This window comes from Haliotis cracherodii, unplaced genomic scaffold (genome assembly GCF_022045235.1).
Source record: "Haliotis cracherodii isolate W230 unplaced genomic scaffold, xgHalCrac1.p SCAF_16, whole genome shotgun sequence".
NCBI lineage: Eukaryota > Metazoa > Mollusca > Gastropoda > Lepetellida > Haliotidae > Haliotis > Haliotis cracherodii.
The window spans coordinates 26,716,734-26,730,110 of NW_027266271.1; the positions used below are offsets into that span (position 1 = coordinate 26,716,734).

A 13,377-nucleotide genomic window follows, 5' to 3' on the forward strand; every position below is an offset into this window, starting at 1 on the left:
TTTACAGACCGCCATTGTATAGCTGGAATATTGCTGAATGCGGTGTTAAACAACAAGCATGATGGTGATGACGATGCATGGAATTTTAACTCGCTATTAATCTAAACCAGGAAATCTGTTTTTTTTAAAAACAAACAAAAAACGTTGGATCTAACTGTTTATGAAATGCTTCAACAACAAAATATTTTCATTAACCATGATATATGAATAGAATATTGGGAAAACATCATAAGAATCGCGAATTAAGAATCTTAGAAATTGATAAGAGTCTGAATTCTGAGGAACATATATATATATATACATTTAAATATGTTTCAATTTCAACAGAAATGAATTTATACATATCAATTGGGGTGTCGCGTCTGTAGAGTTTTTCGCAAAATATAAAACATATATATAACAGACGGCAGTAAAATGAACCCAATTAAGCAATAGATGCTTCCAAAAAATTTCGCACTACCCCTTGTGTGCCCCTTGACCTATAACATTTCTATATATAGGTCAAAACAAGGCTTTTTAAAGAAATGACGAACGAAAGGCAGTTGTCATTCAGCCTGTTTGAAACTGGCGGGTTGGACCATTGACTGTACACATTTCGCCTCTTTCTACGTGGACCTTGTGCTGTTAGGGTTGTTGAAATCGGCAACACTGGCCACAAACACAGCGACGGTGACGCTGACAACAGGAACTGTACTACAGGTAGTAAATATTCGCTCTGGCAACCATCAACAATGGAGTTGCTTGGTTTGATAGATATCCCGCTCACATGGATGCTCGTCGGAGGCTGTTTGCTGCTGATCTACTTGTGAGTACACATGTGTCAGTTTGACACCAACTGTCTTATTTACTTTGGATAAGGATCACGAATGCTAACCGACATCTTGAATGAATGCAGGGGGCCGATCGATTTATTACCGTATTTCCTTTAACAAGCGCTTCGTAGTTTAATCTTTGAACAAGCGTCCAAACCTGTCGGGGAAATGGAGGCCCGACTTGAAATAGTGACCCGACTTGAAATAGTGACCCAGTGCTTGATATTTTAGCTACGGTGTTGCCTACGCTGCAGTCACTAATAAATTGATTTTACGTTCTTGATACAGAATTTAGAAGTAATTTAAATCTGACATACCTGGCGCTTATGTCGCCGCTTGGGAACCGGCGTTGTTTAGAGGAAATACGGCGTATCTGTACCTCCGTCATTGTGTCAAATGCATGACACGCGTGTTAGCCCTACACCATGACTGGGGAATATATGCAGTTGACTTTATTAAAATCAGTCTAGATTATATAAAAGAGACAAGTCAATATATTTCACATATGAAATCAGCATTAGAAAGAGGAAAATCAGAACAGAGCCATGTATTGCCCTATACTTTTTACAAACACTCATCTCTCTCTACTTTTACAGGTACGGCAAGAAACGGAACCGTTTCCTCAGTGACTATGGGATCCCCGGCCCAACTCCAGACATATATTTAGGAAATCTTCGTCAAGTTGTGAAAATGGTAACATACCTGTTACTGTGTAATGTACACGTCAAGTAAAGATTAAAATTTGTAGAATAGGACTCATCATTTATTTGTGACAACATTCTGATATTTCTTATTGATATATATTTTTAGGGCGTTGACCTCGACAATAAATGGGGACAGGAATTCGGCGACGTGTACAGGTGAGGTTCAATAATATTTACGACATCGCGGACAGTGACAAGAGCAATTTATAAAAGCCACATATCATACTATTTCGCTTGTCATGATTACTGTTCCTTCTTGTGATATTGTGACATCGGCGTTTTAGAAACCACATGACCATTGAAGCTAAACGTCACATGCTTCTTCCGCACAATGATGACATCTGAATTTGTTCAAGAGATTCGAATACGATTCTCAATATCGTCGCCACGTCAGCAACAATGAAAAACCTTTTTATGGCCATCATTCAGTAATTTTATTTCACAATTACATGAAATTTGTTATATATGCTTTTTTTGTGATATTTTTTTTTTTATTATTTGATTTGACCTTTCCACTTTGACAATGCTCTTAAATTCTCAAAATGCACGTCCTTGCACTGTAAACACAATCTCCTCAGAAACCAAATGACAATGAAGTATTTCCACCAGTGATGACACCTAAATTTGTTTAAAAGTTTGATATCAGATTTTCAATATGGCCTATATTTCTGCTCAAAATATAATGTATTCAAACTTTTAAATTCTGTAAAAAATGTTGTTTCGGTCCCTAAAGATCACGACTGAAGTTGCAAGACTGAGGGAGGTGAATTTTGGCATGTGTTTTGCTCCTAAATGTAATTGTTGTACATTGCAAAAATATTGTAACATTTGTAGATTTAGAAATATGTGGAAATGTAGTATTGTTTCAAGTACTAACAAATTGGAAACAAGAAACTAATTTTCCACATATTTTTAATTGTATTTAGAATTTACGCAGAAACTGTTGCAATAACAATTTATTAAGATGCTGTCTAAGTTTACATTTGCTTTTGACTACACACCTAGGGGCGCTACAGTGCCGTGGCACAATATTCGTTTTCTAGATATTTAATAAAAAAACCCGATGAAATAAAAGATCGAAATGGTGATATCACATCATAAAAATGGGATATCACAAGTTCCATTTTCATATCACTAAAACATTTTTAGATATGATGGTATTATTATATTTTCATTCTCAATTCATTTATCGATATAAAAAAAATCGTCTTTGCGATATCAAGAATTAAAGCATTAAGGATATTATAAAAAAGGGAATATGTAATAAAGTGGCGCCCCATGCACGTTCAAGTTCCAACGTGTACGATGTGTGTAGCCTAATCATGGTGACATGTCGGGAATATTTCTAAAACCACACCTCCTCACTACATAACCCCCGTGGAGAATCCTGGTTAGCAATGGTTGTTGTTAAACACAACACTCGGCAATATTCCTTCTAGAGTAAATAATCGAGTCTAGGCCTGATAATCCAGTGATTGACATCATGAGTAAGGATCTACGCAATTGGGATACGATGACATGCATCAACCAAGGGGTTACTATGGAGACTATTTGTAACCCAGATCTTCATGGGTGGGTGGGGCTCAGATGCCATTTTCTAAGTTGACATGATGATTCGTTGATGTGGTAGCTTTATGGTTAAAGAGTTCGTCGTCCAGCTGAAGGGCATGTTCGATTCCCCACGCGACTCGAGTCCACCGCCGTAATATCACTGTATTACATGTATTTCTAAAGACGTCACTCTTAAGTTGAAACCTGGTAATAAAGGATGTTTTTATTCGTGCCCTTTCTGTTCCAGTGTCTACTTAGGCGGTTTTCCCCTTATCAACGTGCACGACCCTGAAATCATCAAAGAAATATTTATAAAAGACTTCAATAATTTTTCAGAAAGATTAGTAAGTATGCAACAATGTGGCTGGGATTTTTGTTTGTTTGTTTGTTTGTTTGTTGTTTAACGCCGCACTCAGCAATATTCCAGCTGTATGAAGGTGGTTTGTAAATAATCGAATCTGGACTAGACAATCCAGTGATTGACATCATGAGCATCGATCCATGCAATTGGGATACGATGACATGCATCAACCAAGTCAGCAAGCCTGACCACCCAATCCCGTTAGTCACCTCTTACGACAAGCATTGTCGCCTTTTACGGCAAGCATGGGTTGCTGAAGACCCATTTTACCCCGGATCTTCATGGGTCTGGGATTTTTTAAAGAGCGGATATTGTATCGGTCACTTCGTTAAAACAATGTTATTTTCTTCCTCTAAAAGGAGAAGCCAAACATGTTTATGTTATTTCACAACAATTACTTTTCGGGGCGTCCAGCATGTCTAGTAAACAATGTATTACGAGCTGGTGTGCCCTTCTACCGGTAAGGTTTGTAATAAAAGCTATAGTGAAAGAGTTATTGTTCGGTATTCTATTTGAGGGTCGGTCGGGGTTTCACGGTCACACGCTTGTGTTGGCCTAAGCCCTTACATTGCATATCGTTGTTTATATCCATTGTCCACTTTCAGATTTTTGACCTCAATGACTTCCCTCTGAGCACTGGCATCTTCTTTGAGACAGGAGCAACATGGAAGAGGCTAAGGAATATCATCAGTCCGACATTCAGCGGAAACAAGCTCAGAAGTGTTAGTATAATAGTCAACCCCATGAGTGAGGGAGTGCGATGTGTTTTGCCCTTTGTAGCAATATTTCAGAAACAGATTGCTGGTCGAAGCTTAAGGGCCATTCGTCACCACTCGCCCCTTTCCGTAACCTGCTTGTCCCGGAATAACACGAGTTGGTCACGAATGCTTCAGGGCCAGTCGGGCTGTTTTTGGTAGATCTCAGAGAGCTGTTCAATGAGTCGATATCGAAGACAAAACTAAATTTAAGAAATTGGGAAACTATTCCCCATACTTACACGTACGATAATCATTTATCATCCCAAACTGGCTCCCACAGGAGATATCGCTTGGGTGAGATCAAGCGATATCTATATTGTAGATATCGCTGCAATGAAATTGCATCACAATGCTTTGAAGCCCATTGTGACGTCATTGGTGTCCATGACATCACAATCAAATGACATCACCTATAGCACTGCTACTGAAGCGGTTAGGAGTTCTTTTACACCGAAGACACTGCTTATTACTGTCTACAAACTGTAAAAGTTGGAAGAATGATGTTTGATGATAAATAAAATCTCCCTCGGAGTTTTTCCACTTTTCTCAACGAGTGTTGATATATTTGATATCAAAAGACACTTTGTTGAGATTCTCTTTATCATAGTAAAAAATGACGATTAAAGCTGTTCTTTGCAACTTCTTTATGCAGGGTGTCAGATCGTCACATCTAAGGATTTTAATGATTTTAACTCTAAGATGACCATATATTTTTTAAATGATAGTGTTTTGGTGTTCTAGATGTGTGCCAAGATCGACGAGTGCGCCGTGACACTAACAAAGAATCTCGCACACGCTGCTGAGAACGAAGAAATCATCACCACGAAAGAGTATGAACATACCTTTGTTCAAGTGTGATTGAACGTCGTTTACGTCGCAATATGGCATGCTATGTCGCACCAACCGGTGAATGATCGAATTTAAAACCAGGTCTGATAGTTTGAGTAACGGTTTTGGGGATACGGTGAGTAACGGTATGGGGAATGCGGGGAGTAACGGTATAGAGGATGCGATGATTAACGGCATTGGGTGTGCAATGAGTAACGGTATGTGGGATGCGGTGAGTAACGGTATAGGGGATGGACGAACAATGGTATAGTGATTGTGGTGTGCTGAGGTATATGGGTACGGTGAGTAACGCTATAGGAGATGCAGGGAGTAACGGTACAGGGGATGCAGAGAGTAACGGTTGAGGGGATGCGGGGTGTTTATCCGTTTATGAACGGTGAAATATGTGTTTCATGCAGGACGTTTTATGTTGTTCTATGCATCGTACGTACGTCTGATTTGGTAGAAACGAACAGTTAGAAAAGAACTTACTCTTATCTTGATCAGGATGTGTTAGCTCATAATAAACCCATCGACATGAGCAAGTAATACTTAGGTGATTGATAAATGAGCTTAAGTTGGTCCTGTATGAATTGTATACTTGTCCCGGCGTATGCATTTCATAACCCGAGTCTTCAAAGAGCAAGGGGCACGTGCGAAAGGCTCGGGGAACACATCTCACGTGCAACACGCAGGGCCGACCCACACATTTGAGCATGGAGTTTTTGAGTGGTGATGCTTCTGGGCGGAGTTGCTTTGATTTTGTGTTTCATGTCCCCATTAAGATACCCGCAGACACTTAACTCCATGATATAACTGTACTACTCGCAATAGCATTACATCCATGTTTGATCCACGAACCTTTCAAACGCCTACCTTTCGCATTGTTCAAAATACACAGAATGACATCGCAACGATAATATAATGAACTGTTGCGACGGAACTATTCCGACCAGAATGTGTATTATAGATATGTTATTCTTCATGTGATGCAGTTATTTTGGTGCCTTCACTATGGATGTGATTGCCAGCACAGCTTTCGGCATTGACATCGACTCCCAAAACAACTTCCACAACGTCTTCATCACCCAGGCCAAGAAGGTCTTTGACAACAACGTGCTCCAGAGTCCGGTCATGTCTCTCATAAGTATGTATCATCCCGGGGGTTACCACGCCTTTCAATGTCCATCCCGGGGTCACCATTCCTTCCGATGTCCACCCCGGGGGTCACCATGCCTTCCGAGGTCCATCCCGGGGGTCACCATGCCTTCCGATGTCCACCCCGGGGGTCACCATGCCTTCCGATGTCCACCCCGGGGGTCACCATGCCTTCCAATGTCCATCCCGGGGGTCACCATGCCTTCCAATGTCCATTGGGGGTCACCATGCCTTCCGATGTCCACCCCGGGGGTCACCATGCCTTCCGATGTCCACCCCGGGGGTCACCATGCCTTACGATGTCCACCTCGGGGGTCACCATGCCTTCCAATGTCCATCCCGGGGGTCACCATGCCTTCCAATGTCCATCCCGGGGGTCACCATGCCTTCCGATGTCCATCCCGGGGGTCACCATGCCTTCCGATGTCCATCCCGGGGGTCACCATGCCTTCCAATGTCCATCCCGTGGGTCACCATGCCTTCCGATGTTCACATGCCCGCTTATGTCCATTCTAGGGGTTCACCATGTCCGCTAATGTCCATCCTGAGGGGTCACCATGCGCTCCCATGTCCGTCCTCTGTGTTGCTGTATCCCATCTAGGTCCCCAGGTGTCATGCTTCCAATATCCATCCTCGAGATCTCCATGCCTATTCACATCCATCCTGGGTGGTTGCCACGGCTTTAAGAGAACACATCACAAATTTCCATGTAAAAATTGCACTATTGACCTCTCTGAGTAGCAATCAATCATTCAATCACGATATTTCTCAATGACTCACGTGCCCAAACTAAGCCGCCACGAATTTGATCTTGTCACAATCACTGTCTATCTCTGAGCAGATAGAACTCAATTCTTTTTGCACCAGCAGTCACCAGTCTGAAGGACCCATGTTTGCTGCAATTTGTAGAAGTTTCTATGTTCCCTGTTGATACCCTGACACCGTCTTTTACAGTTCTTTTCCCAAGTCTACAAAGGGTCGCCAAGGCTCTAGGTTTCAGCTCGTTTCCCAAGTCAACCAGGAAATTTTTTGTGTCCTCTCTTAAAGAAATGATAACAATGAGAAAAAGCGAACCAAAGGAAGAACAAAAGGTAACACTGTTTCCTTGTTTGTGCCTTTCTTGACGTTTCTTAATAAGAGTCTCAATGGGCTACAGGACTTTTCAACAGCAATAGTTAACGCCCCCGACTTAAATGCTCCTATCTAGCATGTGTTTGTTTGTTTATTTGTTGTTTAACGCCACACTCAGCAGTATTTCAGCTATATGACGGCGGTCTGTAAATAGCCAGACAATCCAGTGATTGATATCAGGAGCACCGATCTACGCATTGGGATACTAGTTACTAGCGAGTCCCCCGTTTGGTTTCTATAGTATGTCAGTTAAAACAGGGCGTATAATCAGAAAATATGTTATTAAAACGACACACCATAAAATATTCCTGCGTTTGAGAAAAAATGAACTTGTGATAGTGTATGAAGATTTCAATTCGGGTATAATATTGTAGACTGCGGCGTAAACCAATAACATTCCCCCACTCATCATTCTTGAAATATTATGTTGAAACTTTGGCAAGGCAAAGTGACTTGGCTGACATGTCCAGACTCGATTAATTACAGGTCACGCGAATGGCTTGGATATATTGGTGTTTGCGGCTTTAAACATTCACTTTCTCACTTGTTATCATTTCCTAACTGGTCATTCTTTCCAGAGAAGAATAGACTTTCTTCAGTTGATGCTGGATGCTGAGGATAACTTGAGCAATCAAGATAGCGAGGATGACAAGAGCCAATCACAACCTTCAGGTTCCCAACATGGCAACAAAGGTATGTACTTGAAGGTCGCAAGGCCACAATGTCTGAGGATCATGTGACACACTATCGCCCACGACTTTTACAAATGGCATTGTCTATTGCTACGATATATTGTTCTACTAATTACCTCTCACTAGACCCGTGAGGATCCGGGGTAGAATTGGTGCTCAGCAACCCATGCTTGCCGTAAAGAGCGACTATACTTGTAAGAGGCGACTAACGTGATCGGGTAGTCAGGCTCGCTGATCCAATTGCGTGGTCATGTTGTCAATCACTTGATTGTCTGGTCAAGACTCGATTATATACAGAACGCCGTCATATAGCTGGAATATTGCTGAATCCGACATTAAACAACAAACAAACAATACTTCTCACTGCCATGAGCGTATGAGTGTGTAAATAATATCAATGTGTATCGGATATGTTATCGGTATCGAGGTTTGAATTGACTGACCAAGCTTAAAATGGGCCTTGAAGACCAGTTCGGCATATCCGAAATTCATGTCAGTCATGATCATTTTACTACCACTCATAATATCTAATATGTGAATCTTATTAATCGTTCTAACCCTAGGGTGTTGAAAAGTTCAATGGAGGATAAACACAACTATTTTCTTTGAAAGACACCCCTCATACACACTGTTAATGTATCACATCTCCATTCTATTGAGATAAATACCTGGACTCATTTTGTAACTTTCTATTGGAAGTGATTCTTTCTCAGGGGGGTAATTTAAAGGGAGGCTGGTTTAGCGTCATGTCATTCGATGCGGGTTTAAAAAGAAGCAGATGAGATTGGATCCAGCATTTGTATCATTCCAGAATTGGGTGACAAACATTGGATAATGGACGTTCAACGGAAACATGTTTTTAGTTACGTTCTATTGTATACACCTTGAGCATTAAGTTACTTCCTGTGTGAAGATTCCGGGGTAGAATAGGTCTTCGGCAACCCATGCTTGCCGTAAAAGGCGACTAACGGGATCGGGTGGTCAGGCTCGCTGACTTGGTTGATGCATGTCATCGATCCCAATTGCGTGGATCTATGCTCATGATATCAATCTCTGGATTGTCTGGTCCAGACTCGATTATCTACAGACCGCCGTTATATAGCTGGAATATTGCTGAGTGCGGCGTTAAACAACAAACATACAAACAAACAAACAAAACATACTTTGCCTTTGAGAATATAAGTAAGATTAATATTACAACATAACTGCCCAACCACTCACTTACTCTTATCATGCTATTTATGGCGGAATATTCATTTTATGATGACCAGCAATGACGACCGACGAGGTGCTGGGGCAGGCGTTCTTGTTCTTTATCGCCGGATACGAAACTACGGCCAGCACCTTGAACTTCGCTGCATATTCACTGGCAACTAACCCGGAAGTTCAAGAAAGGTTGACGAAGGAGGTGGACACTGTATTAGGAAAGGTAACTTTGTCCTCTCGAACTTCGCGTTGCTAAATGGCGACCTTCTCAAATGTAATTTACAACCGATGATAGACTAATTTCTACTTTAAAGGTGTCTCTCAGCAATCCCATTCTCTCTCCCTCGCTTTCTTTCTCTCTTTCTTTATCTTTCTCTCTCTTGCTTTCTGTCTCTCTCTGTCTCTCTCTCTCTCTCTCTCTCTCTCTTTCTTTCTCAACCATACTCTCTTGCTCTCACTCTATATGTAAGTCAATGCAACTTTGACATCATTCACAGGAGCCGGCAGACTACGACAACATTGGCCAGTTGACGTATATGGACCACGTGATTTCAGAGACCCTTAGGCTGTACCCAGTTGTACCCGGGTGAGTACCGGAAACCTTCAGCTCAGAGGCTCAGAGGTTTTTTTTATGCACAAATGTACAGAATTTAATGACCATCCAGTTATAATTGTGATATTTTCAGATGACACCCTCTATGTCCTTGTAATTTCTTTCACCACTCTCCCTGAAAAGACCAAATGCAAAAGCACTTTATGTTTTATTATAAAAATGTCCATTATATCATGAACCTCCCCTAATGTATGTATTATTTTTTATAGCCCTCCCCTAGAGACTGACATTCGTTTTGGTGACATTCCACTGATTCCCTCTGGCCCACAGACACCCTATAATAAATAACCGGACCCTAATGATGTTAAACGCGAATTACCCCTGATTTTCTCGATCATTCAGTTGTTATTATCCAAGTGTTCCATTCTCTTCAAGAGCCTATTCTAATGCGAATCGGGATGTTAGATATATGTGAGTGAGTGAGTTTGGTTTTTCGCCACTTTTAGCAATATTCCAGCAATATCACGGCGGGGGACACTAGAAATGGGCTTCACACATTGTACCCATGTCGGGAATTGAACCCGGGTCTTCAGCGTGACGTGCGAACGCTTTAACCACTAGGCTACCCGACCGCCCCGTTAGATATATGTGACCAACCTTGAAAAATGGGACCTTATTGGTGAAAAAAATCACATTTCGACTTTTTAATTTATTTCACGTCTTCGGCATCTTAGGACCATAAAATTGCCTAATTCCTTACCTTCAATTCATATTTATTACAGAGATGCATGGTTTCAAACATTTGGGCTCATTTTCTGCAAAGGCCCATTTTCAGATTTATGACTGTCTGTGTAATGGCTGCCGTTTTTAAATATGTCTGCTTAAATGAAAGTAGACATGTATGCTGAAATGTTTTGACGTGGTTTTATTACATTACGAGACCAAAATAGGATATATTGTACAGTCTGTACACATGACAATTTTTACGGAAGTAAGTTGACATCAAACGTCTTGCTTCATGACGTCACAGCACAATTGTATCCTGGCACCCATTAGGTCCCTTTATTCTTGGTGGGTCACATATGTGATATCTGATATTATATGATATATATTTGTATACTGACTGTTCTTTAACAGGTTAAACCGTGCTGTCTCCAAGACAACTGTCATCAAAGGTTGGACATTCCCCAAGGGCAGCTTCATCAACATCCCCCTTGTGTCCCTTCAGAGAAATGCGGATATATTCCCAGAGCCTAACAAATTCAATCCAGATAGGTAAGCCTAACAACTTGCCATATTCAGGGAAAACGATTCAACTGTGAGCTTGACAAGCGCCAATTGGCCCTGTGCATCATTCACTGAAGGCGTTCAGAAGACTCAGCTCGTCTTCAGTGAAAACTTTAAGCAGTATTTTAATCTTAACAAACGTTCATAAGCATTAAGCGAATGCGAAATTCGTACACCTTCAGTGAAAACGTTTAACGTTAAACTTTATAACACATCTGCTAATTCGGTTATCATTGAATGCAAATGTTCTGAGTATAAAAGTTCATTTTCTATTTAAGATGGGAGAATGCAGATCTACATCAAATGGGTTATCTCCCCTTCGGCCAAGGCCCCCGGATGTGTATCGGAATGAGGCTTGCCCAAGTTGAGATGAAGATTGGTCTGGCTCGCATCCTGCAGAAGGTGGAGTTTGCCAGACTTCCAGACACACCGGTTCGTTGACTTGTTTTGGTTGTCATCTTGTAGCGCCTTTCTGCCGTAGTAATGTTCACTTAATAAGAAGTGTGTTGAGGGTACACGAAAACAATGTAAATAAGTAATGATCCATATGATAGAAAAGTTATGTATGTTTGTCACAGTATTTATATCGGAAGACGATCGGGTGGGTACAATGTGGTTCCACTGTAAGCAACACTGTGGGGGCACGAGTTTAGAATAGGCCCCTCTTATCCAAATGCTTGTAAGAGACGACTAAAGAGGAACCGTTGATCAGGCTGACTTGCTGATCGCTCCACGTCGTGGACCATGCAGAACATCACCGGTCTGTTGGGTTAAATTGGCCGTAGCTGAGTTGGTGGTCGACATGGTATTGCTGAAATATTGCCGCCGAGGCACAAAACGACATATTACTTTCCAGTCAACCAAAATGTCCATATTGTTTTTTCAGGATGAGTTGAGGAACTTCACCGCTTTAGGAACCCTCAGCAACAAGTGTCCAATAAACCTGAAAGTCGTGCTCCGATAACGTCCCTGGCTCCAGACCCCTGGCTCCATACCTCAGAGGAATCCATGCATTGAAACTGGATGCATTTCTGTCACCCGTTCACGTAACAACCACAAGACTAAACACATCTGGTGACCCTTATAATAATGTTGATCGATATCATATTGTATTCCAATTTTCTATAAATCATAAGAAAGGCTTGTCTAAACACCTGCCGTCACTGCATGCGGAGGGATGGGTCGGTGCACGGCTTACAGTGACATGAATGTCACTACATCACTGGTTAAGTTATGGGATAATCTGAGTGGGCCCGGACCAAGCGAGGATGGCAAACTCAGGGATGACATGTATAGCGTCTTAGATTATTGCTTAATTCCCACTTTCTTTTCCCACTTTGTGTTTGTTGTATGTAATACCTGTACTAATCACTTGACATTGTATATACATATCATGTTGAAGACACAGAGTATGTTGTCCAAATCCAGATGTACATAGTCAGGTGTTCATTCAGTGTATGTAGTCTATGTATACTAACGGAATAAAAGTAACTGTGCTTCATATAAAGTGGTGTAAATGTTATGTTATTGAAAATAACAACATAATATTTGGTTATTCGTCTGATCAATATTTTATCATTAGGAAATCATTGACAAAGCCATACTTGGTCACAGGAGACAGAGAAACACTACCTAAAAGAGGGGTGGTGTATTGAAGACACCAGATGATTGAAAACAGCCAGGGGGATGTTGTTAAAAAAATGTCAACCAAAGATTGTCCCAACGGAGCTTGCGTCACCGGCTGGTTCTGGTCGTGTTGTAGGCGTCGCTTCTTCTCATCCAAATGGGTAGCCTAGTGGTTAAAGCGTTCGCTCGTCACGCCGAAGACCCGGGTTCGATTCCCGACATGGGTACAATGTGTGAAGCCAATACCTGGTGTCCCACGCCGTGATATTGCTGGAATATTGCTAAAAGCGGCGTTAAACCATACTCACTCACTCACTCATCTCATCCATCATCATCTACACAGCAATGTCATGCTGCCTCAAAAGTCTGTTACAACACGTGCAACGTGTGAGCAGGCATTATCCTGCAGCAACGTGACGTTGCACAAAGGGTAGAACATGATCTCGAACGATGTCGTCCCGGTAGCGTACGCCGTTTAAATTTCCATTAACAATGATGAGTTGTGATGCCACCCCGTACCATTCCACTTCAACCCCCTCACTGACGACGTTGAGTAACGCAAGCGTGGCTTAAACGTGGACGCTTGTAGACCCTTGCACGATCATCACAGCATCTGGGAATAGTATACTGTTCCAGTCTCCTGAGCCTCAGATGCTGTCTACACCAAGGTAGGCGAGCCAGTCGGGGACGTGGAAGCAAGACTGGCGTAT

The 13,377-nt window shown here is 41.8% G+C and overlaps 1 protein-coding gene across 1 annotated transcript; it reads left to right on the forward strand.

The window, feature by feature from the left end:
• The first annotated feature begins 520 nt into the window (after positions 1-520).
• LOC139464021 (cytochrome P450 3A24-like) lies at positions 521-12,597 on the forward strand. Its single transcript, XM_071245533.1, has 14 exons — positions 521-805; positions 1,409-1,505; positions 1,623-1,672; positions 3,315-3,411; positions 4,034-4,150; positions 4,928-5,016; positions 6,010-6,161; positions 7,127-7,263; positions 7,882-7,996; positions 9,267-9,424; positions 9,699-9,787; positions 10,892-11,029; positions 11,320-11,473; positions 11,928-12,597. The coding sequence occupies exons 1-14, from the start codon at positions 732-734 to the stop codon at positions 12,003-12,005; spliced, it is 1,545 nt and encodes a 514-aa protein (XP_071101634.1). The 5' UTR covers positions 521-731; the 3' UTR covers positions 12,006-12,597.
• The last annotated feature ends 780 nt before the right edge of the window (positions 12,598-13,377 follow it).